General features: G+C 43.0%; 1 protein-coding gene across 1 annotated transcript in view; it reads left to right on the forward strand.

Annotated features, from left to right (window-relative positions):
* DDX10 (DEAD-box helicase 10) overlaps positions 1-27,034 on the forward strand; it is a 255,941-nt gene that overhangs the window by 27,970 nt on the left and 200,937 nt on the right. The window contains exons 9-11 of the mRNA XM_015415396.1: positions 871-955; positions 19,272-19,373; positions 22,740-22,827. Coding sequence (XP_015270882.1) covers positions 871-955; positions 19,272-19,373; positions 22,740-22,827 — 275 coding nt within the window. The remainder of the gene's footprint in view (positions 1-870; positions 956-19,271; positions 19,374-22,739; positions 22,828-27,034) is intronic.

Raw genomic sequence — 27,034 nt, forward strand, 5'->3', positions numbered from 1 at the left:
GGGCTCTTCTTGTACATCAAAGGGGGTTCTTGGTGGTACCTCAACTGCCTTCTTCTGTGTGGTGGTGTCAGATGTTCAATGCCCTCCTCATCTGAGTCTTTGGTGAGGAGGAGTCCATACTGGACACCCTCAGGACCAATTTGGGGTGAGACTTTGGATTCTTCACTGGAAAGGGGGAAATTGGCAATGTTTGTCTTCCTCCCTGTTCCCGGCTTGGAACCAACCTTCCATTTTACAAAATGCATATCCTGCCTTTCTGTTGTTAAAATAACACTCAAAGGAGTTTACAGCAGTTCAATATAAAAATAAAGATAGGGTTAAAATAATAAAAACAAATCAATAAAAAGTAGAAAGCCAGCAGTCGTAAAAACGGATCATGAAAGCAATCATAACAGAAGTTAATGCAAAGATGAAAGAAAGAGAGAGCAATGGGGCAAATAAGACAGCTAAGGGTATTAAAAATGTACAAATAAAATTAAAAAATAGTGCTAAGTTGTATGTTTGAGGGAAGGATGGGTCTTAGCTCTGGAAAGGTTTGAAAGCCACTGGTTTAAATCAAGAAAAAATGTTAAAGGATTAAAGATTTAGCATTTATAAAATCCAGGTAGCCTGTCTATCTGTGTCAAATATAAAATTACATTCTGTTTCACCATCATTACGTAGGAATTTAAGAAGCCATTAATTTTAGTCCTATCTGACACAAACCTGATATATGTGATTAATTTTACTTTGTCTCTTTAAATTCTGTGACTGTAAAATGGAGCTGAAGCGTAGTGGGCAGTACTGCCAGATGAGACCCCCCCTTTTGTTTGTATGGGTGAATAGTTTTAAATGTTTTCTGATCTCAAGATCTTTTCCTTCCCTTCACAGATTTCCCTGCTGTGAATTGGGTCATTCAGTTTGATTGTCCAGAGGATGCAAATACTTACATTCACAGAGCTGGAAGAACAGCCAGGTTTGTTTTAAAATTTTGGATTTTCCTGTAGTTCGTTGTTTTATTTATTTAGAAAATTACTATGCTACCTGTGGAGAAATGCCCTTCATCCAATGTTTCTGTCAATGGGACCACACTCTGTATGTTCTCAGGAACCCAGTGGCAGACGAGAAGCTGGCAGAAAGGAGAGGGTTGGGAGCTATTAGTCTCCAAGCATAGAGCGTTCAAGCTCTTGGTTATGCTAATGACTGGGTGAAGCAGGACAGTGGTATAGAAGAAGAAGAAGAAGAAGAGAAGAGGAGATTGGATTTATACCCTGCCCTTCACTTGGAGTCTCAGAGCCCTTCCCCTCCCCACAACAGACACCCTGTGAGGTGGGTGAGGCTGAGAGAACTCTGACACAAACTACTCTTTCAGGAACAGCTGTCCCAGAGCTTGTGACTGACCCAAGGTCACATCAGCAGGTACAAGTGGAGGAGTGGGGAATCAAACCTGGTTCTCCCAGATTAGAGTCCGCACACTTAACCACTACACCAAACTGGCTCTCCGCGGGGCAAGGGCGGGCGTCTGATCGTGTTTCCGGTGGTATACCACCACATACGATGCTGATCAGTCATACCTAGAGTCATAAAGCTGGGAAGACTAGAGTAATAGAACAAAAACTCTTTCTTTGGGACAGGATGGTCCTCCCAAGTTGGGAGAGGAGGAGGAAGCAGGTTATTTAAACTCAGGAGAACTGGAAGACGCTCTCTCTTAGCGACTAGCTCCTTGGATAAGCACAAGCGACGAAGGGCTAAGATTATACGTAGGGACTCCATCTCATCCACATGGCCAGAGAAGGCCCAACCATAAGAACTTTATGGTATTTTATTATTATTTACATTGTAAGCCATCTTCAGTTCCTCTAAGATAGAAAGGCAGCTAATAAATGTTTTAAAATAAATAATCAGAGCTAAAGTAAAGATGAACTTCAAGCTACTGCAATTTCAAGTAAAACTTTCTTATGTTCTAAATACTCTAGGGCTGCGGTCACACGGAGCAGTAGCCACGCTACTGCGACGGAAGATAGGCAGATTTTCCGGGCGCGATCTCACTGCCACATCTGGGAAGCGTAGAGCTCCCATGGCGAACCCGAGGCTTCCCTCTGAAGATGCGCGGTTAAAAACTAGTACCTCGGAGGTACTAGTTTCCGGAAACCGCGGGGCAAGGGTGGGCGTCTGATCGCGTTTCCGGTGGCATCCGGCGCCCGCCCATGCCCCATTGCGAAAAGGTTTTTTCCCCCTGAAGTCTCCAGGGATGCGCATACTTCAGGTTAAAAAAACCCCCACAACCCCGTTTGCCGCGCCGCGCCACTTCTTTGGCGCGTCGTGTGATCGGCACCTCCCCCCTAACCACGGGACCTCGACGGGACCGCGAGGGGACGCCTGATCGCCCAGTCGTGGGTTATTTCGCTGCGGGGCAAACAGCCACGCCTCCCCCCCACGATATCCGGCCCGTGTGACCGGGGCCTTGATCTGATATCTAGAAAAACACCACTCCTATTTGGTCTTATTATCTGAGGTGTGATAATTGGGAGGGGCAGTGAATAAGTTTACCATTGCTGGAGCACAATAGCTTGGAATTATGAAATTGCGATAGATTGTCCCAGCTCTTGCTTGTAGAAGTGTAGCAGGAGGTGTTGTAAGTAGGCAGAGCCTTTAAATGGCAGTGCAGGTACAGAGTAATAGATACATTGCCTCCATTTAGCAGCAGATAACTCTCAGAGTTGTTGGCAGTAGCAGGTGGTACCCAGTTTTCTTGGGGGAGACCCCTGGGGACCAGGGGGAGGTTTGATTTGGCTATACAGATATTTTAAAATGTTGTTTTGGTAGCAGCTGCCACCACAGCACAAACATCTTCACGGTGTGAATGAAGGTAAGCTATGGCAGCCATTTTGTAGCTGGCGCCATCTCCTGTGGCAGCCATTTTGTGGCAGCCATTTTGTAGCTGTGCCCATCATGCTGTGCCAGAATTTCAAACGAGCCAATAGGCTGCAAAAGGTTGGGGATCCCTGACCTAAGAGAATGTCAAGTATTAAATTCTGCTAAAACTGTCAGAGCCTGGACTTACTGTATTAATCAGTATTGCTTGTGCCTATTTCTCATTTGTTTTTATGGGTAAATAATTGTATTTTATTTTAGAAAATGTATATGCCTGGTTTCTGTTTCTAGAAAGAGCATCCAAAGCATTTTAGCTTTATTGGGTATTTTAAGTTGGATTATGCACTTTATGGTTTTGCTGAAATGATCGTAAGCCACCTCAGGCATTACTACATAGAGACAACAAGATATAAATGCTTTAAATAAATAAATGCAACGACAAGATAAAAGCAGATAAAAGTGAACGTAATGCAAGTTAATTAGCAAAATAGCTCAGAATACTCATTGAAAAGGTTCGTTAAACTGCAGCCAGTACAAAAACCCATCGATAAAACATCGATTTAAAAACTATAAAACTAGGAGTATGTTGGCACTGACAAAAAGACAAGATGAAAACAAAAAGAATGGTTGATATAAAGTATTGACCAACTTCTGGTATGCTAAAAGCGAGGGTGCAAGGCAAAACCTCCTTGCCTATCTTGGCTCCTTGGCCAAATGCATTGAAACAGGGCCACAGCATGATGATCTTAGCTCATGGGCAAGCTTAAATGGATAGAGGCGGTACTTTAAGGCTCCAGTCTCTAGGTGTCAAAATATCACCTCCTTCCTGCTAATGAAAATTTCTGCTGTCGTGTAGTTCTCAGTTTTGTCTTGGAGCGTGGATCAAGACATTCACACAGTGGGTCCAAGCACAGAAAGGGGTGACGTTTCTATGAACCTGGGGATTATTGCAGAAAAATCTCAGTATTTTTTTTAAAAAATTAATCATTTGGGGGAGAGGGCTTAAAGCTCATCCCAAAATGAGAAATATGTTTACCTGTGCATATACGAAAAAAGTATGCCAATTGAGATCTTACAAGGGCATGGTTGGCGTTATGAGGTTGCTTAGCGACTCCATACAGCCAGGCTTTGGGGAGGGGAGGAAACTGGTGGCAACAGGAGGGTTGGCAGGGGAAGAGGGAAAAGCAGCAATAGGGCAGGGGGTTGGAAGAAAAGAGAAAACAGGTTTGGAGGAGCTGGAGGAAGAAAGTGGCAATGGGGGTATTGGAGAAGGAAGAAGCAGTGATGGGGTGGGGGTGAGCAAGCGGAAATAGGAGGTGGGATGGGATTTCCCTTCCGCATGAGTGCTTGCTTGCAGGTCCTCTTCTTGTATTCTGTATTAATGATAGGCTGGAGTCTATTTTGTTGAGGTTTTAAAAATTATACATATAATCTCCTACTCTTTCATGGGCCTCCAAGTAGTCTTCCATTGAAATTGCATATCAGATCTATCCCTGTGTAGCATCAGTGATGCTTCAGCATCCATTTGCGGATCCTTCGTTGGGTTTGTAATACTTCTTTAGACATAACTATTTTGTTGCAAAAAATTCAGGTAGGCTCTTATTTCAGTTCACCTTACTCCTGAGATTTGGGGGGCGGGGCGGGAATGTATGTGTTGTTTATTTATTTATTTTTATATTACATTTGTTAATCGCCCAGTCCCTGCAGTGCAGGGGTCTGGGCGATGTACATAATTCATGAAAACATCAAGTTAAAACAATTAAAACATTAATAAGGTATTTCAAACAAAAGATGGTGAATATTAATTAACCTTATTATGGACTGCTGGCCACTTCGCTGCTTCCGAGACCCTTTGTGGTTGCTTGGTAGGATACTGAGATCTTCATTGTCAGTTTATTAAGCTTCTCATGCTTATGATGTTGAGTGAAGTGACAGCAGGGAGTCACTAGAGACTTGGAAAACTGGGGTAGAAATATAGCATTTTGCATGTTTTAAGGCATGATTAAAATGCGTCCGAGTGTGCCTGTGTGAGTTTCTAAGAAAATGGAAATTTCAATAAAACCTGAAATATTTACAGTTCTCGCTTCTCCATCCATACCAAATTTGAATTTGTTCTTGAGGCTGTAAAACCATCCATAAAATAGACCTGCCTTGATAATTTATTGTGCATTTCCATCAGAAATTCATTTCTGTTGCATTGGTTGGGAAATATATTTATCTAGTGCAATTAATTGTGCATTTTGTTTCCCATTTGTATCTTTCCCAAGTTCATGTTCAGGTAAGGTTGAGAAGGACTGTGTGGCTGAATACGAAAATCAGCCAAAATGTGTGGTAATGGCAGTTGTGTGAATCTTATCTAGCTTGAGTGGAGCTGCATTAGAAGAAGGGGGATTTTCCTGCCTCCGCCCCTCTTGCTGCAGGCTTTGGACCCCCAGGGACAGTGTGGGGTCTGCAGCAAGAAGGGAGAGTCACCAGAAATTGCCACCTTTCCCATGGGTGGAAGTGCATTCTGTAAGTTGAAAGCAGGGTACAGTGTTCAGTTTCCCAGGTGAGAGATGGTAGCGGCTTAAGGCTCCCTAGAAATCATGTCCTCTGACCAGATGCTCTGTTCCCCAAATTTGTGGTGTGTGGATTGTGGCAATGGTTACTGAGCGCTGGAAGACAGTGTTCTGTCATGGTTAGATTGTTTTAGTAAGACTGGTGAGACCTGGGCTCACTTTTTTTTTTTCCTCTCATGTCCTTCTCCCTAATGACAACTCAAAGTGGCTTACAACATTTCCCCCTCCTGCATGTTTTCCTCCACACAACCCTGTGAAATACGTTAAGCTGAGAGTGAGTGACTGGCACAAAATCACCCAGAGAGCTTCTATGGAAGAGTGGGAATTCAAACCTAGGCCTCTTGGAACTAGGGTTGCCAACTCCAGGTTGGGAAATGCCTGGAGATTTTGGAGAGGAAGCCTGAGGAGGGTGGGGTTTGGGGAGGGGATGGACTTATTGGGGTATAATGCCATAGAGTCCACCTTCCAGAGTAGCCATTTTCTACAGGTGAACAGATCACTGTTGCCTGGAGATCAGCTGTAATCCCCAGATCTCCAGGCACCACCTGGAGGTTGTCCAATAACTGAGGGTCACAGTGTTAGGAAGATGTGGAAAAATATATGACACTGTGTATAATAGATGTAGGGCCTGTGGTGGCTCAGTGGTTAAGACGCTGAACTACAGTCCCGAAGGTCGGGAGTTCAGCAGTTCGAGACCCGAGTGTGCCGCATGATGGAGTGAGCTCCCGCCTCTCGTCCCAGCTCCTGTCAACCTAGCAGTTCGAAAGCAAGAAATTGCAAGTAGGTGGGAAGCAAGAAATTGCAAATTGGTGGGAAGGTAACAGCGTTCCGTGCGCCTCGGTGTCTAGTCATGCCAGCCACATGATTACGGAAATGTCTTTGGACAGCGCTGGCTCTTCGGCTTGCAAACGGAGATGAACACTGCACCTTAGAGTCGGATTCAACTGGCTTTCGAGTAAGGGAAACCTTTCTATAATAGATGTATGCTTAAGGTAGTTCTATTTTGTACTTTTAATTTTTCTTTTCTTAATTTCCCATACTATTATATAAATATTGGTGTCAAGTATTACCAAACATAGGTTCACCAAAATAATACATCAAAGTGCAGGTTTCCATTGTATTCAGACATTCAAACAGCACCTTGTCAGTTTCACAATCTCTAGTCCCAGGGGACTCTAGTACTTTACCCATTTTGAATACAATCTTTTTCAAGGACAGTGATATATACATATAAAACATAAGGCGCATGAAATTCTCTTTGTGAATATGAAGCTTTTAAAATAGCAGCATTTTTCTAGGGCCCCGTTGTAACTGAAATACAAAAATATTAATACACCAGTAGAGTTTCATTCATCCTTATTTATATCATAAATATTAAAATATCTCACCCCTTGCGGCAAACATAATAACTTATCTGGGATAATATATCTCTCAAGTTCTATCAGGCAGCCACAAATTTGGGGCTTTACTCAGTCTATTTCCTTCATTCCGAGCCTCATAATAAGGAGCAGCTGTGTCAAAAACACCTTTCCTTAAAGTGCCCCTGTGTTTTATCATCCTTGTTCCAATATAAAATTCATGGAATAAGCATTCTCTTGGGGCTCCATCCACATTAAAATCCTGCTGTTTAGAGCAGTCATAACCCTTCTGAAAAGTGTCCTTGCTTGTTTCTCAACAATGCAGACAGTCATAGTACCAGTATAGTTTAACCAATAGAACATTCCCTTGAGGCTTCCTCCTCATTAAAATCCTGCAGTTTAGAACAATGATGACACTTCTAACAAAGTTTTAAAGTGTCCGTGCTTATTACACAACAATGTCCCGATACAGACAAGTCATAGCACCAGTATGGTTAAACCAATAGAGCATTCGCTTGGGGCTTCATCCTCATTAAGATCCTGTGGTGTAAAGCAGTCATGACGCTTCTGACAATGTTTTAAAGTCTTTATAAAAGCACAGAATAGATCTACCTTAAGCATACATCTATTATACACAGGGTGCGTTCAGACGTGGCGTTTCAGCCGGCATAAAGTGTACCGGTTGGAACCGGTGCAGTTTATGCTGGCTGAAACACGATCACACTTACCTCCCTCACAGCGGAGCCCATCACTGTATGCCCGCTCACACGCTGCGGGCGTCGGCGGGTTTTTTTTTTAAAACGCAGTTTGAGCATGCGCATAGGCAGCCATCCACAGAATGGCGATCTTTGTGCATGCTCAAAACACCCCGTATTACATTTAAACTTTAAAGGTGAGGACTTACCTTTAAAGTTTAAAGCCCAAACTGGCCTCCCTGCAGTACCGGACTCCTCCGAAACGGTAAACTAAGAGCCTTTTTTAAAAAAAGAAACAAACGCTCAGGGCGAAGCTTCGCCCAAGCGCATATCACATACTTTTTAAAAAAAATGGTGGGGGGAAATCGGAAGCCTCAGGCTTCCGAACGGTAGTGGCTGTACAGCGTTGGAGAGCGTTCAAACGGGGGGTACAGCGATTACAACCGTTGTACTCAGGATACCACCACTTGAGGACCTAGTGGCAGAGTACAACGGTGTAAAGCTGTTTACAACGGTTAGGGAGGGAAGGTAGATGTTTGCTGTCTGAACGCCGGTAAGTACAACGATTGCAACCGGCACAGATTCCGTTGTAAATGCTGCGTCTGAACGCACCCACAGTGTCATGTATTTTTCCATAAGAACCTGGAGGTTGGCAATCCCTACCCAGATCCTAGTCTACCACTAACCACTCCATTGTGCTGGCCAAGAATCCCACAGGCTTCTAAACCTTTCTTTCTCCTTCACTATTCCATGCAAATTTCTGGTAAGATGTAACGTTGCATCTGCACTGGTTCTTGTATTTACCATGGGTACCACTGACAAAATTTAGCGGCTTGTTCGTTTCAGTAGATATGTAATATCTCTTGGCTGGTTCATGCAAACTATGGCAATGACTAAGGGAACAATCCTAAGTAGTTCTACTCAGAAGTAAGACCCACTGTATTCAGTGGGGCACACTCCCAGGAAAGCGTTCTTAGGAACTTTTGGCACACTCCCAGGAAAGCGTTCTTAGGACCATTGTATATTGTAACTTTTAAGAAAATGCACAGTGTTCTGCAGTGTGAGAAGTAAATGGCTGTCACTTCCCTGCAGGGTTTGTCCCCTACGGATAACTGAAATCTCTAGCCTCTTTAGATGACACAGCAGTCTTTCATTTAGAGCAGGATTTTTGTTACATCTGCCTGAGCATAGATTGGATTTCAGTGCCATTACAGTCTCTCTCAAAATGATTTTCCATAATTCAAGGCTAGAATAGTCTCATTTAGTCCTTGCCTTATTGAATTTTGGTAGTATTTATAACCAAAACACGTGCTCTTTCAGTGCTTGCTGTTGAGTCATTGCGGAGGATATCTCCCTTATTGCATTGCCATAGTAATAAGCAATTTCTTCTTAAATATTTGCTGTTGGAGTTGCTTTTGTTACAGACTAGCTTCGCATTCATAGCCTATCCTCCTCCTATGGAGTTCAGAGCAGCCTGCTTTGGGGGGGGGGGGACATGAGAACACCCTTGCTGTCACAGAACAGTGTCCATCCAGCATGACAGCAGTCAGTCAGATGCCTCCAAGAAGTTCATATGCAACTTCAGAAGGGGGCGATCATCTTCTCTGGTTTCTCCCAGCAACCGGTAATCAGAGGTATACTGTCTCTGAACATGGAGGTTCCACTTATCTGTCTGTAAATTAATTATGTGCCGTATGAAGAAGTGCTCTCCTTTGTGTCTCCTGAACCTACTGTCAATTAGTTTCCTAGGGTAATCTGAAACTCTTGTATTACGTTGGTGTTCTCCCATGCATGGGGTATTGGCTGCATCTAGTTCTGCTGAGGTATGGAAATGAAACTGCACCAGTCTCTTTGAAACTGTTCTCTGGATTTATACCATGATCTTGTAAGCAATAAGTTAACTCTGATAGTATTTGTAGGGGCTTGTGCTGATGCATCAGTGTTGACATTAATATAATTATTGAATGGAGACGGGCCAAAGCCCATTAAATCCAATCCTGTGTGGTAAAGTTGATCTGTAATCTCCCCCAGTGGATTAACCCACAGTTCAGGATACAGTGTACCACCAACTATATATTGCAAAAGATAATTAGAGAGCAGCAAATTAGAAATTGCTCTCACAACTGAAGCTCTTTTTAATGCATCCTTAAAACTTTTTTATGGTCTGTGGACAGTCCTGTGACTGTCATTTTAAGCTGCTGAACATTGTTTTTTTGCCCTGTCTTGTGTTCATGATGTGATTCCTATGACTTGTTTTTATGCTTTTTTAAAAAATGGTTTGATTGGAACCTTGTACCTGTGTGCTTCCCCAAGCAGGTGAGGCATCAGATAATTTTTCCTAAATAAATAAATTAGTAATCGTACCTTTCCCAGTATGGCTGTTGATGCCTCTGGGTATGTATAAAGCCTTCAACCTGTACTGTCCTGTTACCTGGCAGGGTCACTGTATTACTGACATCTGACCTTTTCAGTAGATCTGTTGCTTGCATAATTCATCCACTTGCCATGAACCTGAAACAAAGGGGTAGAAGTCTTTATACATACCTGGAGTAAGGTTGCCAGCCGGCCTGGAGGAATATGTGTACTGTCCATTAGAGGATTAATATTTGGAAATGGTCAGGTGAAACTTTTCATGGCATGGTGACAAATAACATCTGGGAAAGACCATAGACAGGTGGCTGGCAACTCTCACTGGAGTGGTGGGTGAACTAACCGCGAGCAGTGATAGCTGTGCAGGAGCAAGTGCACATTGAAGGGGTGAGCTGCAAAGGACAAAGTTATTCCTGCCCACCAGTGATCGTGTAGAATTCTGACCTGGGTGACCCAGGCTTGCCTGATTTTGTCAGATCTCGGAAGCTAAGGTAGAACAGCTCTGGTTGGTGCTTGGCTGGAAGAACATGAAGGAAGTCCAGGGTTGCTATGCAGAGGCAAGCAATGGCAAACCACCTCTAATCGTCCTTTGCCTTGAAAACCCTGTGGGGTCACCGTAAACGGGCTGCGACTTGATGACATTTTCCACCACCAGAATTCTGGCTTAGGTGAGGGGAAGATGGTACATCTGCTTTCAGGCTCACTTGCTGCAGTTCTGTTAGACAAGAGCAGGGAGATTGTTGGTAGGAGCAGCCTCTCTAGTTAGAACTCTACAGTGGAGGGAAAATTGAAGCAGCTGAATTCTCCCTTCTCCTTGAGTTATAAAGGCACATGAGATGTGTTGGGCATTGAATTTGGCAGTGCTGGTAGAGAAGCAGTTGTTCATATCCTGTTTATGGGAAGGAATATTTATTTAGTTATGTATTTATATCCAGCTTTTGTTCCCGATGGGGACCCAAAGCAGCTAGTAATGTCATTCTCCTCTCCTTCATTTTATCCTCACAGCAACAACCCTGTGAGGCAGGCTAGGCTGAGAGTGAGAGTGACTCTGATTTTTGATTATTTGGTATGTTGCTTAAAATCTCCTCCAGTCCAATCTGAAAAATCTATTTTTTATTGGCATTATATAATACATTGGCACTAGAGACCAGATTTGGCAGTTACAAAAACGGACAAATCTATAAGAATCCTTGTTTAGATAAAATGACTGCTAAAATATTTGTGAATTGGCTTGATTTTTCCCTTGCCCATATTTTCTGCTTATAATTGGACTTTTATTTAAAAGTGTAAACGTGATGTCAGAGAGAGAATTTTCTGAACACTTTTGAAACAATCCAAGTAGTTTTGGAACTCTGGAATGCTGTCGGGTTATACCTTTTATTATTGTTTTTCGACCTTCTTTCTAACCACTCTACATGATCCTGTTATAAAGCTGCAGTTCCTGAATACAGCAGAGATCAGAATGTGAGGAAGATGCTGTACCTCTTTCTTTTAAAACTCTGCAAAACCTAAATTGACAGTTTACCAGTCATTAAGGAAGTTAGAGATAATTAGAAAGTTTCATGGGCCATGTAAGTTCATAACTTGTAGAATAGAAGTGAAATTAAATACCTTACTTAATTAGGAGTCTGTGTGCCCACAGTAATTAGAATTGGGTTGACAGGTCACTATTTAAGTCTGGAGTTATTAGATTTATGCGCAAAATTAACTAAAAACCTTCTACACAGTTTTAGAATGAGAGGATTTGGTGTCTTATCACATCACATCAGAACATTATGCTCCAGTTGTTCCTGTTTACTGAGGACAGTCCCTGAAACCTGTCCTGGTAAATCACTGTCCCTATTTTGTCTTTTGGAAAGCCTTTTAAAATGTAGCTAGTGGGTGTGTGTTAAGAGTGCACTGGCTTCTTTTCTCTCCCCCCTCCCCCCCACAACAGCTGTCTATCCATATAGTAAATGATGATTTGGTTCTAATCAGATAGAAGTACAATCATTGGCGGTTACACATTCTATTAAAGTTTTTCATTTTCCTTTGAAATAAGCCTACTGGCCGTTAATGACGATATGCCACTGTAGAGCCTGTAAAGAAGAGGGCAACCAAGATGATGAAGGGTTTGGAGCTCCTTCCCTTTGAGGAAAGGCTGAAGAACCGGGGATTTTTTCAGTTTAGAAAAGAGACGACTAAGGGGGCACATGGTGATGATTGCGCTGATCAAGACAACTTTTTCTTCCTTTCCCAAAATACTAGCACTCGAGGGCATCCAGTGAAGCCGATGGGCAGTAGGTTCAGGACAGACAAAAGGAAATACTTCTTGACACAGCAAGTGATTAAAATGTGGAAATTGCTGCCAAAGGATGTGATGGCCACCAGCATACACTGCTTTAAAAAGGGATTAACCAGATTCATCAAGGATAGGTGTATCAGTGGCTACCAGCCGTGGTGACTGAGGAGGACCTCTGCATTCAGAGTCAGTCAACCTCTGAATCCCAGTGGCAGGAGGCGACATCAGGGGAAGGTCTTGGCCGCTATGCCCTGTTGTTGGCCCTCCAGAGGAACTAGTTGGCCACTGTGTGAAACAGGATGCTGGACTAGATGAACCACCGGTCTGATCCAGCACGGCTCTTCTGGTGTTTTTATATTGCAGGGTAAATGAATTAAAAAAACACCAGAAGAGTTCTGCTGGATCAGACCAGTGGTTCATCTAGTCCAGCATCCTGTTTCACACAGTGGCCAACCAATTCCTCTGGAGGGCCAACAACTGGGTAAATGAATAAAGGAGCTGCGGTGGCTCAAGTGGTTAAGATGCTGAACTGCAGGCTGTGGAAGGTCGGTAGTTCAGCAGTTCGAGACCCGAGTGTGCCGCATGACGGAGTGAGCTCCCGTCTCTAGTTCCAGCTCCTGCCAACCTAGCAGTTCGAAAGCAAGAAATTGCAAGTAGATAAATAGGTACCACTTCGGTGGGAAGGTAACAGCGTTCCGTGCGCCACATGACCATGGAAACATCTTCAGACAGCGCTGGCTCTTTGGCTTTGAAACGGAGATGAACACCGCAACCCTAGAGTCGGATTCGACTGGCTTTCGAGCAAGGGAACCTTTACCTTTACCTTTAAATGAATAAAAGTATATGGCAGGGCATAGCTTTTTGGCGGTGGGCAGCAGTGGAGGGGGGAGCTTCAGCAGTGATGCTTTCTTCGAGGAAAATGGCTGCTATAAACATGAATGGTTTATTTTTTAATCTTGATTCTTACTACCAGAATGGGGCTCATAAGGAGCCAAACTCTAATCCAGATTAAAGTTCGACAGAAAATGTCTCTTGTGCAAGGGATTCTCAGCCGAGGGCGATTCGGGCATAGTGGAGGGAGTACCTGGCTACTTCCTACCCTCCCGACAACTGCATTAATGACACTGGAAAGTTGGAGGATGGGCCTTTGAACTGGATCTGTGTCTGAGCACAGAGGAGGGTAAAATTGGTACTAGCCAGATCTGCCTAGCGAGGTGTAGTGATGAGGGTGCTGGACAGGGTCTGGGAGATCCAGGATGAAATCCCCACACTGTCATGGAAGCTTGCGGGGTGAACGTGGGCAGATCACTTTCTCAGCCTAACCTTCCTCAAAGGATGGTTGCTGTGAGGATAAAATGGAGGATGAAGGTATGCTGTCCCAAGCTCCTTGGTAAATGGTTTGGATAAAAATGCAGTAGGGTAGAAGAGTGTAGTACTGTTTGCCTATTCAGCTTGTTTAGCATTTCTGGTTATAGTTTGAAAGTTATGTCACCAGTGCAGTGGCTATGGGTATAATTGGTTTTTATGGCAGTTTTAGAGGTAAAGAATGCCAGTTGTCCTTTAAAAGTGTGCATAGAAGGGTTCCACCGGTTTCTTATAAATATTTGCACTCCCCCTCCAGGGTGGCCTTTTGTGTAGACTTCAACATACAAGTCAACACTGACATTCTGTTGACCTTTATTCATGGAGGACGGTAGACAGGGAATATCTTTTGAGTGTGTGAAGCTGCCTTAGACCGTCAGACCGTTGTTTATACTGACAGGCAGCGACTCTCCAGGGTCTCAGGCACAGAAAGGTCTTTCACATCCTGTGAGCTTTTTAACTAGAGATGCCAGTCCAGGCAGGCTTTTTTAAAAAAATCATATTTTTATATAATATAATGGAATATAATGCCACTAGAGGACAGCAGTAGTTAGCTTTCATTTTTGAAAGGCCATGCTGATGTATTTTTATCCGACCGAGGGCTGTGGCACGTTACGTTTCAGAGTGCGCTTTTTAAATGCTTTCATTTGCAGACCTAAGAAACACTGTTTGAATGCAGTGTTTTATGATTTGGTGTATTCTTATCTGATGATGTTTTAAAAACTGGGTATTGGCAGTAAATAATGCTGTTTTGTAAAATGTCGTTAGCTGTCTTAAGAACCTAAGATGAGCCCTGCTGGATCAGACCAATGGTCCGTCTAGTCCAGTATCCTGTCTCACTTAGTGGCCAGCCAGTGCTTTGGGGCTCTGTGGGCACAATTTTTTAAAAAAATAAGGATACACAGAGCAGGGATTGGCTGTGCCCCCTGTCCGGGGTGTGCTTGAGGGCAAACCTGGGTTTGTTGCTATTGTGTGTTGAAATGGCCCTTAAGAGGTTAATCACTGATTGAGATGCAGGTACTTCTCGGAGAGTGCCCTCTGATCAAGGCTCCCGTTGCTGGAATTCCGGCTTGTCATTGGGCTGAAGTCATTAGCGGAGAATTCTCTGCACTGGAGAAAAGAGCTGGGAGGAGGGATAAGGGTGCTCTTTGTGGCCAGTCCTAAGGCCTGCATAACAGTGTACCATAACCAGAAGCTGTAATAGTGGGATTTCCTATTGTGTGTATGATTTATTTAGGCATTTATAACCCACTCTCGTCCCCTATAATTAAGCGCTGTCAAATCGCAGCTGACTTATAGTGACCCCCTCAAGGGGTTATCAAGGCAAGAGAAGAGCAGTGGTGGTTTGCCACTGCCTTCCTCTGCATAGCAACCTTGGTGGCCTCCCATCCAAGTACGAACCATGGCCGACCGTGCTTAGTTTCCAAGCTCTGATGAGATCGGACTACTCTGGGCTATTCAGGTTGCTTTTCTACCCTGTGGTGGTGGGGGGGACTCAAAGCTGCTTACAGTGCCTTTCTTCCCTCCTCCCTCTTATCCTTGCAACAGTAGCCATGTGAGGTAGGTTAGGCAGAGAGAGAGTGACTGACCCAAGGTCACCCAGTGAGCTTCCATGACAGAGAAGGGATTCAGACCTGGGTCTCCTAGCCTAACACTGCAGCCACTGCCCCACACTGGCTCTTGCAGGGGCACACAGAGGGGAGTTTTCCAGTTCTTGTCTGTGCCTGTTGCTTGAGAAGCTCTTAGCATCAGGTGCTACTGTTCATATCAGAGCGGGTGGCATTGGGACAGTAATGCAGTGGTGCAGTTCCAGATTTAAGAAAGTGCGGGAGCATCTCAACAAGATTTGGAGTGCTGCTGGTACATAGTCTCAAGAATACGTTGCACCAAAAAAAAAAAAATTCCACCCAGACCGCAAATCTGTGTTGGGTAAAGTTTCTGTGGTTGTTTTAAGTTCTTCACAATAACTAACAATATCAATGGTATCCATGCTGGACACCTGTCCCCCCATCTTGTTTTAAAGTAAACGGTGCAGATTCATACATAGCTAGTGCATGAAGAAGAAGAGATTGGATTTATACCTTCACTACCCAAAGCAGTCTCAGAGCAGCTTACAATCTCCTTTCCTTTCCCCTCCTCACAACAGACACCTTGTGAGGTAGGTGGAGCTCTGAGAGCTCTCTTGAGAACTGCTCTTCCCAGAACAGCTCCAAGAAAACCGTGACCGACCCAAGGTCACGCCAGCAGCTACATGTGGAAGAGTGGGGAATCAAACCTGGTTCTCCCAGATTAGAGTCCGCACTCCTAACCACTACACCAAACTGGTTCTTAGTTATTCCAAGTGTGTTGATGTTGAAATTGAAATTTGTGGAAATTCATAAACATAAACACAATTTCAACAGGAAAGAAGAGAGTTTAAAAATAAATAGGGCATGGTTTCCAGTCCTGAAAAACACAAAATGCTCTACATCTTACAGCAGCACTACAGATAAGATTAGAATTTCAGCAGCCAATCCATATGCAAAAGAACCTCCCCAGGAAAGCTCCTCCATTAGCATGTCACTGCCTGGGAAACTCCTACAAGATAATGACCCAGCCCTACCCCACCTTCCTGAGTAGATTTAAATTACCTGCCTACCATTTTTCTTCTCACATTGACACAGAGAGTACTTATACCTCTAAGGATGCCAGTCACAGCTACTGGCGAAACGTCAGCTCCTATAATGCCAAGACCACAGCCATACAGCCTGGAAAATCTACAACAACTAATGAGCTCTGGCTGTGAAAGCCTTCGACAACATGATGATGTTGATGTTACAGTGAGCTGGCCTGTGGATATCGCTGCTTTTTGAGGAATGGGTTTCCTAGGGCCTGAAAAAAAGCAGATGTATGTGACACCCCCTTATGTAAATGGTACCTGCTTGCTTGCAAGCAAAACTGTACAGTTCACATAACGCTCCTGTAATACTTTCAGTTGCCTTGAGCATCCAAAGTAATGAAACCCAAGCATACAATGCTCAATAGAACCATAATACAAGATTTGGTTGTTTGTCCACCCCTGGTTTTGAATGTTCACAGAGCTCATTGTGTTAGTTTGACGAAGCATTTAAACTTTATTAGGCAATGACTTGTAATAAAAAAGCCATTAATACTTGGCAGATTCTTTTCTTTCTTAAAGTGCCGTTGCATGCAATGTTTTTAGAATGGGTGTCACCCACATGAAATAAACAATTTCTGGTTAGCTGCAACAGTCTGATAGAAAGATGCAGTCTGGTTTTGGGCTTTGTGTGTGCGCTACTTGAATTGTTGTTGGAGACGAACCATCTGCTGTTAAATGGACTGGATAATTACCCAGTTGTATTTACATATATTTTGCATATTGTCAAAGTTCAGCCACAGCAACTTTGGGAGGACTTTGAAGGGTGACAACCTGAAGTAGCAGATCTTCAGTTCTAAAATTTGCATGGTTCCATTCTGTGCTTGGAGAATGCAAAGCTGGGGGATCTTTTTCACCAGCTGCAGTGAGGCAAGAGGTGCCCCATGCCCATTTAGTCTGAATGTTGTAATGGGTTGTTTCAGAGAAGACTGGAGGTATATCAGTGCTATGGTTTTGTTTTCCTGAACATCAGGAAGCTTCAGACGTAATTACCATCTTGCCACAGGCGAGCATGTTGCTTGTTCTCATATCTTTGGAGCCCCAAAGAAAGATAAGGCCTCTCCCTGAAAGTAGTCTGTGACTCAGAGAAACTCAGATAGCAGCAAGCTGATTTCCAAGGGCCTTGAGGCTTAGCATAAGAGGGATGCCCCACTGCTGGACCTCCTGATGGCACCTGGTATTTTTGGCCACTGTGTGACAGAGTGTTGGACTGGATGGGCCATTGGCCTGATCCAACATTGGCTTCTCTTATGTTCTTATGCTCCCTCTGTGTTGCCTTTGGCCCTGAGACTCAGGTTTTGGGGGCTTCTTTTTCAGGATCTCAGGGCAGCAAGATGAAATGCCAGGGCCATCAGCTATCCCCAAGCACTTGACCTCTTTTTCTTGAATCTTCAGTGCACGCCTGCTTGTGTGCACATGCAAATTGGAGATGGGAGGCAATAATCAGCCGCTAACATTTTTGCTTCGCACATTGAAACAGGGTGTTAATTTTTATTTATTTTTATTTTGTGTGTGTCCTGACTAGTCCATCTGTTCAAAGCCGCATGATTTCAGATACATAGATAACCACTTGGTACAGTTTCTGGGGGCATGTGAGAGTGCTGTTATTCGATGTAACGTCACCCCACAAATATTGGGGGGTTGGATGCTGGAGACCTTTCAGTTTGTTGGAGCTGGAGAGGAAAGCAGGAATTTGCCCCTGCATTTGAGTGAGGCCTTGGAGGAGTTCTGAGTACCTCCAACGCTCAGCAGCATTGAGCATTCTTTGGCTGTGTGGGTATAGCTTTTACCTCCCTGCCCTCTTCCCCGGTTTGGGCTCCATGCATCTTTGCTTTAGAGAGGGTAGTAAGAGTGCTCAAGGGATTCTGTTTCAGTGTAGTGGTTTTTCTGTTTAACTGGCATGCATTTTTAATGTGTAATTAACATGTACTTGGTAATAGATCACATCAATTAATTGGTCATATGTGCCATCTGCAAGTATTCTCAAGTATTGATGCAAATTGCAGAAGACGACCAATAATCAGTCAGGGTTCCCCTAGACATTTTAGTTGAAATATTTTTTCCAGATGTACAGACAAATTATTGAGATAGTGGCTGTCACCTTCTTCCTTCTTTGCATTGTAGGTCATTTGTGCCTGATTTTTTTTAATGGTTAATTTTTCCCCCAGTTGGTTTTTACTTGTGTAGGAATATCAGCAAGTTAAAAAAAAAAGTCAGCTTTGTTTATTTTAGTTTCTCAAAACATTCCAACCATACTTAGAACATTGCTATGCTGTAGTCAGTGTGGTGTGTTTTGTATTCATTTGATGTCCGGAACACGTCTGAAGCTTTCAGCTGAACAAAATCCCCATCGGCTGCAAATGTGTGCGATTTAAAGAATTATATGTTGTCCTTGCTTACCCCTATGAAATTGTTAGTCCCTTGTGTGAAACCTGTGTAACTGTAAATCGCTCAGAGCCAGCAGCTCTGCCGGATTGAGCGATCAGTAAATCGAAAGGTATATATATATATATATATGCAATAATGTAACAATATATTTATGCAAACCAAGGGTAAGAAATTGGAAGCCCAGGGGACTTCTCAGACTAAAAGCAATCCCACCTCCCAAAGCAACATACAGAACTAGTACAAGCAGAAGCTTGTAGAGTTCCATTTAGATCAGGAAAGTGGAAGAAAGGGTTCCTATGCATTACTTGGCTCTCTTCCCAGCTGCTTCTTTGAACTAAAACTACACCAGCCAACTGATGGGAGATACTGGTCATGGATCATCTCCTACATCATGTCTGCTTTGGCCTTTAGACTCAGACAAAGGGCTCTTTGGCCTCTTTCCACAGTAAGACAGGCTCTCCCAGTTGTGAACCTCACTAGTTTACAATGACAGTCGCCCACCATCTTCTGTCCCCAAATGTCAGGAACGGAGACTGTGTGGTGCCCACTCTTGTGCATCTCAGCTGTTTGGTCCTTGTGCAAATCATGACATGGCCAAGAAAAGTGAACAGCCAAGACGCATGAAGGGGGCCCACTGACAGAAGATATCAAGATTTACTTACCACATGGAAACCAGACCATTACTACTACTACTACTTATGCTACTACTACTGCTATTTTTGTTAATGTTGTTCTTATCCCTTCATTTAGGTACAAAGAAGGTGGAGAAGCTTTGCTCATCCTTCTTCCTTCAGAGGAAAAAGGCATGGTTCAGCAGCTGTCGCAGAAGCAAGTTCCTATCAACAAAATCAAGTAAATTGTTTTGTAATAATACATACTTTCTCAATTTTATATAATTTTCTCTAACTCTCCATTCCCTGTGTCCCACTCCTTCCATAGAGGCTATAATATGTTAAATCCCAAATTGCTCACGTACCATGAGAAATATATCAAAGGCTGTTATTGAGCCCAAAGTACCCACATAAAGAGAAGCCTTCCTGCTGTGTTTCTGAATGGTTTAATGCTCTGAGTTGGGTACCAGCCAGTCTCTGCTGGGGGTAATGATTCTGCTTTGCTTTCACCCTAAGGTGTGATTGGAGCATTCAAGCACAAACTGTAGGGATGTGGGAGGTAGGCCTATCCACAGGCGAGATTTTGTATCTCTATGAATTACTGCTCTGAGATGCACATCCAGTACTGTGAAACACACAAGCTCAGGGACTGGATTCCCCTGAGGGGGAGTAATTTTTACTGTCTATGATTGTTAAAGTAAACTCTTATCGGTGTGCTTCTAGTTCAGGAAAAAAACCTGTGCTGTGGCTATCAGGAGCTTGGTATAATACATTCCTCTGCCACAGTATTAAAATGCTGTTTGGAAATACGGCAGTGAATGGTCTCTGGAAGCATGACTGTCTTAGTCCTTTTCCTCAGAGGGAAGTTCAGTTGAGTGCACTAATAGTCTCTTTTCTGTATTCATAATGACGCCTGTTTTATATCTTCATGCATACAAACCTAATTACCATTTGGTGCCTTATATCTTCAGTCACTCGATATACGCTGAAATTGGTTCATGTGGTCTTACTGAAGTAGCTCTGGTAATGCTGTTTACAATACCGTTTTAAATCACAGATGATAAAAGTGGGGGGTGCAGTAAAGCTAGCGGTTCTTTCTAAATGGCCTTTCCCCTCTTTTCTTAAAGAGATGTAATGACTTGCAAAGGTGGTTTTAAACAGCAGAGAAGCAGTTTGTTGCAGAAGGGAGCTCATTTTGTGTTGGATGAGCAAACGGCTTTTGCACCCAGAAGCATTGTGCCCAGAGGACTTTTTTGCCTCTCCTGTTTACATGAAGAGCAGTATTTTACTCAGCAGGAAAAAAAAAAGGAATTTATTATGATGATTTTATATCAGAAAGGCAAAAGAGAGTAATAGGGGCCCTTCCCCATAATATAGTATATTCTTTAATGTATTTAGGGAAACACCTTTAGACTATTCTGTAGCCCCTATAGTTTGAAGAAGTGTCTTGTTGCACTGGTTAGAAAGCCCCATCTCTGGGGGGGGGGGGGGCTTACATAAGAACCTAAGAAGAGCCCTGTTGGATCAGACCAGTGGTCCATCTAATCCAGCATCCTGTCTCACACAGTGGCCAACCAGTTCCTTTGGGTGGCCAACAACAGGGCATAGAGGCTGAGGCTGTCCACTGATGTTGCTTCCTGGCTCTGGGATTCAGAGGATTAGTGCTTCTGAATGTGGAGGTTCCCTTCAGTCACCATGGCTTGTAGCCATTGATAGACATCCTCCATGAATCTATCTAATCCCCTTTTAAAGCTGGTTATTCTTGTGGCCATTAGTACATCCGCTGGCAGCGAATTTCACATTTTAATCACTCTTTACTTCTGTTATGGCTCTCATACAGTGAATTCCCTCCCTGTGCCTGTTCTCTTGGTGCCTTATCATTCTAAGTTGAAGATGCTTTTATTTCCACCGCTCTTTCAGGATAGGTAATAGTTGTATAGTTAATTTGTCTGTGTGCATGCTGTTGTTTCTACAACTGCTGCTTTTTGGTTGGATTTCGTGTTGTAATAAGCTGATGAATTGCGGAAGAGGGAAAGAATGATGAAACTGTCAGCTCCCAAGATCTCCCCATGAAGGATTCTCTAAGCTCTCAGTGGCTCAAGCAGGCCAATTCCTCCCCCCTCCTCCAGTTTCCTTTAACTGATTATGAACTGTTGTTAACGTATCTTGCTCCTTGGACATATTCAGTCCTCATCGGGTTGTTTGAGCCTCCCCAGTAGATTTACAAAATCATATTTTTCTACATGCTCGGAGAGTCCCTTAAGTATGCTGAAATCCCTGCCATGTTTGTAGGTGGCTTGTGCTGTTGCCACTTTTGTGATTATCATGATGGCCAGCTGCTTGACAGTTAGATGGAGTGATTTCAACATTGATAGTCTTTTATTATTGCTGATTTTACCTCCTTTTATTGTAATTGTACAGGTATTTTTGTGAGGCATGGTATAAATGCCTTAAAAGAGGAAAGTTCTTGTCTTTAAAATATCTTTTCTGTATACAGGAGTCAGAGTTGGTTATTGTTGCTGAAATCCCAAAGTTAATTTACCTAGAATGCTCCACAGCTAAGAGAAACCATGGAAGCAAATATTGTGTAAGGGTATAATGGGCCAGTCTGATGTTGACATAGATATGTCATAAACTTGTCCTGTGATCTTCTGGTGGCTTCACTTAATCTTCATATCCATCTGTTTTACTTGGCTGAAACCACCGTTAGGTTGAAATGCCCCAGGCTTTGGAACTTCCCAAGGAGAGCCTTATTTAAGCACTTCAAAAAAATCTTCCACAGTTCTCTCAGGAGAGATACCATGTCAGTGTGAAGTATTATTGCTGTATATTTTAGTCCCCTCTTCAGTGTGAGCTCAATTTCCCACACTTTTTATAAGCCCAAGAAGCAATTTAATGTTAATTGTGTGGCTTTACCTTGAAAAATCATCCAGTATAAACCGTTCTCTGAATAAAAGGCCCAAGCTTCTGTTTGCTTTTTCTGCATTATTCATTTGAGGAGACTGGTCTTCATGCCTGACATGATTTCTGTAGAATCTTGTTCAGAGGAGCAGTAGCTTTTATCTATTTAAAAATAATACAGAGGAAATGAAAAAGTGCTCCCGTGAACTTGATATAGGGCTTTGAAATCCTTTAGGAGACAAAAAAGAGGCAGATCCAGCCATTTCGTTCCATCAACTCCTACATGTTCCTCTGGTGTAAAGTGCCTTCCTCCAATTCAGGTGCCTTTTGCCGGAGAATTGTGTCGATGCTGGCAGAAGAAAATGGTAGGGACTAACCCAGTGTGTGTATGTGAGCACATAAACTGACTCACACCATTTATTGTCAGTATTGTCTGTTCTGACAGGCTGCAGCTGTCGATGGTCTCAGGTGGGAAGTCTTTCACATGACTAAATATTTGATCCTTGTAACTGGAGGTGCTGGGGCTTGAACCTGCCAAGCAGATGATCTACCTCTGAGCCCATGGCCCTCCCCCCACCAAAAAAAAAGTTAAGCCCGGAATTGAACTCATTTGTAGGTCTTGAGCTTGTGACCTCAAGGATTTTAAGAAATCTGCTGTGTACCACCACCCAGGTATCCTTCTCTTCCCTTTCTTCCCCTCCTCCAGAATCAACCCTGAGAAGCTTGTGGACATCCAGAAGAAAATGCAGTCTTCTTTAGCTCAAGATCAAGAGTTGAAAGAGAGAGCTCAGAGGGTAAGTTGACTATTGGATGGTACTCTAGTGAATCTTTTGGTATAGTGTGGTTTGTTTTTGAAAGCAGTAAATTTAATTACATTTCCAATTTCAGTTCTAGTCATCTTAACTTGTATTGGAGAGTTTTTAACAGTAGGCTTAGAACTAAGGTACACATGGGTTCTCAAATTCATTAAATTGTATTGCTTAAAGGTAAATATTCAGTGCCAGTAGGAAATATGCTTTCTTCTTTAGGGAGCTGTGGCAGGTTTAATCTATTCTGTGTTATCTTTTTCACAGGGTAAAATGGGATTGCTTTCTCTTTTAAATTAAGGAATAGTCATCAAGGGTCATAAATTCTGCACAATACTCGCTACCAGTACACACTTTCAAATTCCCTGTTGGAGTACATTCATCAAATCTTCCAGATTGCTTTAATTCTGGTTTCTGGGGGCCTAGCTCATATAAAAGGTGGATGAGGAGGTAAAATGTACCACTTGGGACTACAATTGGGAGAACCGCATGTGTTCCCATGAGATATGACAGAATAATGTACTTGGATCTCACCTGGAATTTCTTTGAGTGTAGAGAGGAAGGATAGTTTTCACTGATTTTCTCACGTCCTCGTTAGCAAAAAAATGCTGCCTGAAATGCTGTTCTTGAGGGATGAAGGAACCTGTTCCTGGAAAATGATGTTCCAGTTGCAGGAAGGACAAATTGGCTATCCCTCACAGCAGAAATTCCAGGCAGGATCCAATCCATCGATTTGTCTCTATGGAGCATTCAGTTACGTAGCTCCCTCTCAGTTGCAGCATGCAGTAGGTTGAATCCAAGAACACTTTACTGTTTCAGTTCTTATCGGAACCAGAGAGTGTGTGGGTAATACATTCATCAGAACCTGTAACAATCTGCCAGCTAGTTTTATCCCTGGTTGTATAGCTTTTCATTGTGATGGATTCTCAGATTGTGTTGGATCCCTGACTAAATCTTGTGCTAATGGAAGGAGAGCTGTGACTTCTGCCAGTTACCCTTCCTGCTGCAGACTCCTGATTTCCTTCACATGCCATTCCTGAGTGTCCCCCTATTCCTCAAGACCAACATTTTACTGAAATCAGTGGACTTTAATGGGATAGGGGGAGGCAGAAAAGTTCTTTTAAGTTCTTTTTTGCTGATGGAAGTACCTTCTGTTAGTGGAAAATGTAGTCTGGATCCAACCTATTTATTTTTTGACACAGTCACTGTAAAGAAACTTTTACCTGATACTATTTCTTGACAGACGTTTCTTTTTTGTTGTCTGAATCCACTTTCCCACTTGACAAAAGCTGTTACACGTATATGCATGTGAGACATCTTCTCATACAAAGGTGTGTTCAGAGGAAAGGGATGGGAGCCACTGTAACAGATGGAGTATTGAACGTTGTGGAGATCTTGGTTTCAAATCCCCGTTCAGCACTGACGCTTGCTAGGTAACTGTGGATCAATCACTGTCTCTTAGTCTAAGAAGCCCTAGAGGGTTTTCTGTGAAGGTAAATATGAAAGAATCTGTTTCTACAGCAACCTTGGAGAAAGGGCAGGCTTCAAATATGATAAATTAGAAACAAAAAGTTCACCATTCAGATATGACAGATTAGAAACACAAAAATGTTCACCACATAGAAGCAGCCAATAAAAAACAGCAGTGTATGCCTTCTACCTCTCTGGTTAGATTTTTTTGACCATTGAACAAATTTTTGAAAATACTATAATAAAAACTACAATAGTTTGATGTTATAACTCACCTGAAGACATGATTAGGGCAGTGAAGAATTTCATTTAATTTCTCTGCTTCTGCTCCCCAGTCTAGAAAATGGGGCTAATAATGATGGTTGATGTGACAGATGAACTAGCTAGGTCAGGACAAATTAGACATGTAAAATAATAATATCTCTAAAGATAATTCTGCCTTTATGACAAGTGCCAGATTGCTGACTGGATTGAAAACCCTGTATTTATGGTCTTATTAGAATTTAATAGGGGTAGCAGGTACTTCCTTGACAAGGCACAGTCTTTTGAAGGTTCAGTTTCCGGTGGGGTGGGTGGGTGTCTGGATGCTTCCTGCAAAAGCCTACAGTTGTAATTTGTAGATTTTTGCCGGCTACTCCAGTCCAAGGATTGCTTAGCCAGAGCAGAGCAGGACAAAGAAGGAAACAGGCCGGAGTAATTTGTTTTTTTAAAAAACACAAAACACTTCCCCCTTTTTTGTAGCAGCTTTTAAGTCATTGTCTGAAAGGAAAATTAAATTGAATGGAGTGAAAAAAGTTGAAGTTTCAAGATCGTGATGGAATGAGTTCAAACGAGGGCTTTCGTCACGTCTGACAGACCTTGCAGTGAACCTGCCCTGTAAATCCAGTTTTTATTGCTGTATTTAAAAAACCTTTTTTTAAATCGCTGCAAAGTACAAATGTGAAATTACGGCCAGCTTCCATTCTGTCGAACAGGGCTTATGGACAGTTTCGAAACACTTAGGCTAAAGGGAGGAACTAGTTGATGGCGCCAGCCCATATTTTTCCTCATGCATTCACAGGCAATCTGGACCATGCGGATGTCTCCTCCTGTTTTCTAAATTTTAAGGAGTCCCTGTTTGGTATCTTAAGTCTGGCTGCAAGCCTGTGAGTCCCGAATGTGCATGCTGGAAATTGCTGTGTCCAGCTGGTTGGGTGGGTTTTTTGGGTTTGCTCGCTCGCTCCTGCAGTCCATTCTCACTCATCGTTTTGGTGAGCTGTGGATGAGTTTAGAAACAGTTGTAGGAGGGGTAGGGGACTGCTGAAATGGCAGTGGTGGGTATGGGAAAGTGCATGAACTGTAATGCATGTTTTCTGCAGCCTCGCCTTGCAGATTTGTTCTTTCCAATTCTGAAAAAAAGCCCCCTTCCCCAATTAAGAAGCTGCTGGTTAGACGCCTTTGGTTATAATTAGTGCTATATCGTTTATGAATGGTAGTGTACGGTGCTTAAGCAAACATCTGTATAAAAGACTGGAAACTGGAGCATTTTTAATGACCATAAGGGCTATGGCTGGGCTGTGAGGATACTGTCGTCTCCCCCCTCAACCGACTGCTCCAAAACAGGGTAAGTCGGAGAGCATCAGGAACAGCAGCCAATGCAGTGCAAGGGGCTGCAGTCTGGAGAAAAAAAGGAAGTCCTAGTCCATCTGCAAAAGTCTTTGTATGCAACTGAGGAACTTCGTGAATCCCGGTCCATAACGGTCTCCTACTAACAGAGCTAGTGCAGCCCCGTTAAGTGGGCCATTGGATTACACACACCCTTCCCTGGAACTTAGTTTCCCCTCCTGCCCTAAGTGTGGTTGAGGAATTTGTCTGCACTGCTATGCTGCAGTTTACCAGCCGGTTAAGAAATTCGGGTTAAGTGGAGAACCTGTGCAGCCTTAGCCATGGACAAAATTGGCACAGATGTGCCCCTCTAGCTGCAATTAAGGCTAGGCGGTCGGTTCCTTAAGGAAGAGACTGTAGACAGGGAATGTGTGATCCTGTGATACTACTCCCCATTCTCTTAACTGTGGTTAAAAGAGGCCTGTGGTGGAATAATGTTGTGTTAACTATGTCTTGCAAGTTTTTCTCACACGAGAATGGAGCAGCAGGAAACGGAATATTTACTGCTTCTTCTGGATCTCTTGTATCTGTGACAGTTCTAGATATTAAAGTCATACATATCCATCACTTTGTCATCAGACCCTGCGGCATTGTTAGAGATATTGCACTGGAATAGCCAAATTGAATTCTGAATTCAATCAAGCTTTATTACTTCAACTTTGGTTATAGCAGGCACATTAAACACACAAACACATACTTTATTGTGTGCGCAAGTTAAAAAAAAAATAGCATCTAATGTACCGTACCATGAAAATACAAATGTTTCTTTGTAGCGGTATAGCATTAAGTGTACAATGCTGGTTGACTGAGCTAGATTTGTACTCAATACCAACAGGTATTGGTAATACACTTATACCTTCTGTCTAAAATAATTTTGTAACTGCTACAGCATCAAGATGGAAATATAACGGATCTTATGATGTTCGTATCAAGCTGCCTTATGCATATTCTTACTGGCTCATCTAATCAAGTTTTATCTATTACTAGGAAAAAGGCCCGTTGTGGAAATAAATACAATGACTGCTAGAAAGAGGCACTGGGCGTGTGCCCCGGCTTTGGACACTCAGTGTCAATTTACTGT

This window comes from Gekko japonicus, unplaced genomic scaffold, assembly GCF_001447785.1.
Source record: "Gekko japonicus isolate JY-2015 unplaced genomic scaffold, Gekko_japonicus_V1.1 scaffold1101, whole genome shotgun sequence".
Taxonomy (NCBI): domain Eukaryota; kingdom Metazoa; phylum Chordata; class Lepidosauria; order Squamata; family Gekkonidae; genus Gekko; species Gekko japonicus.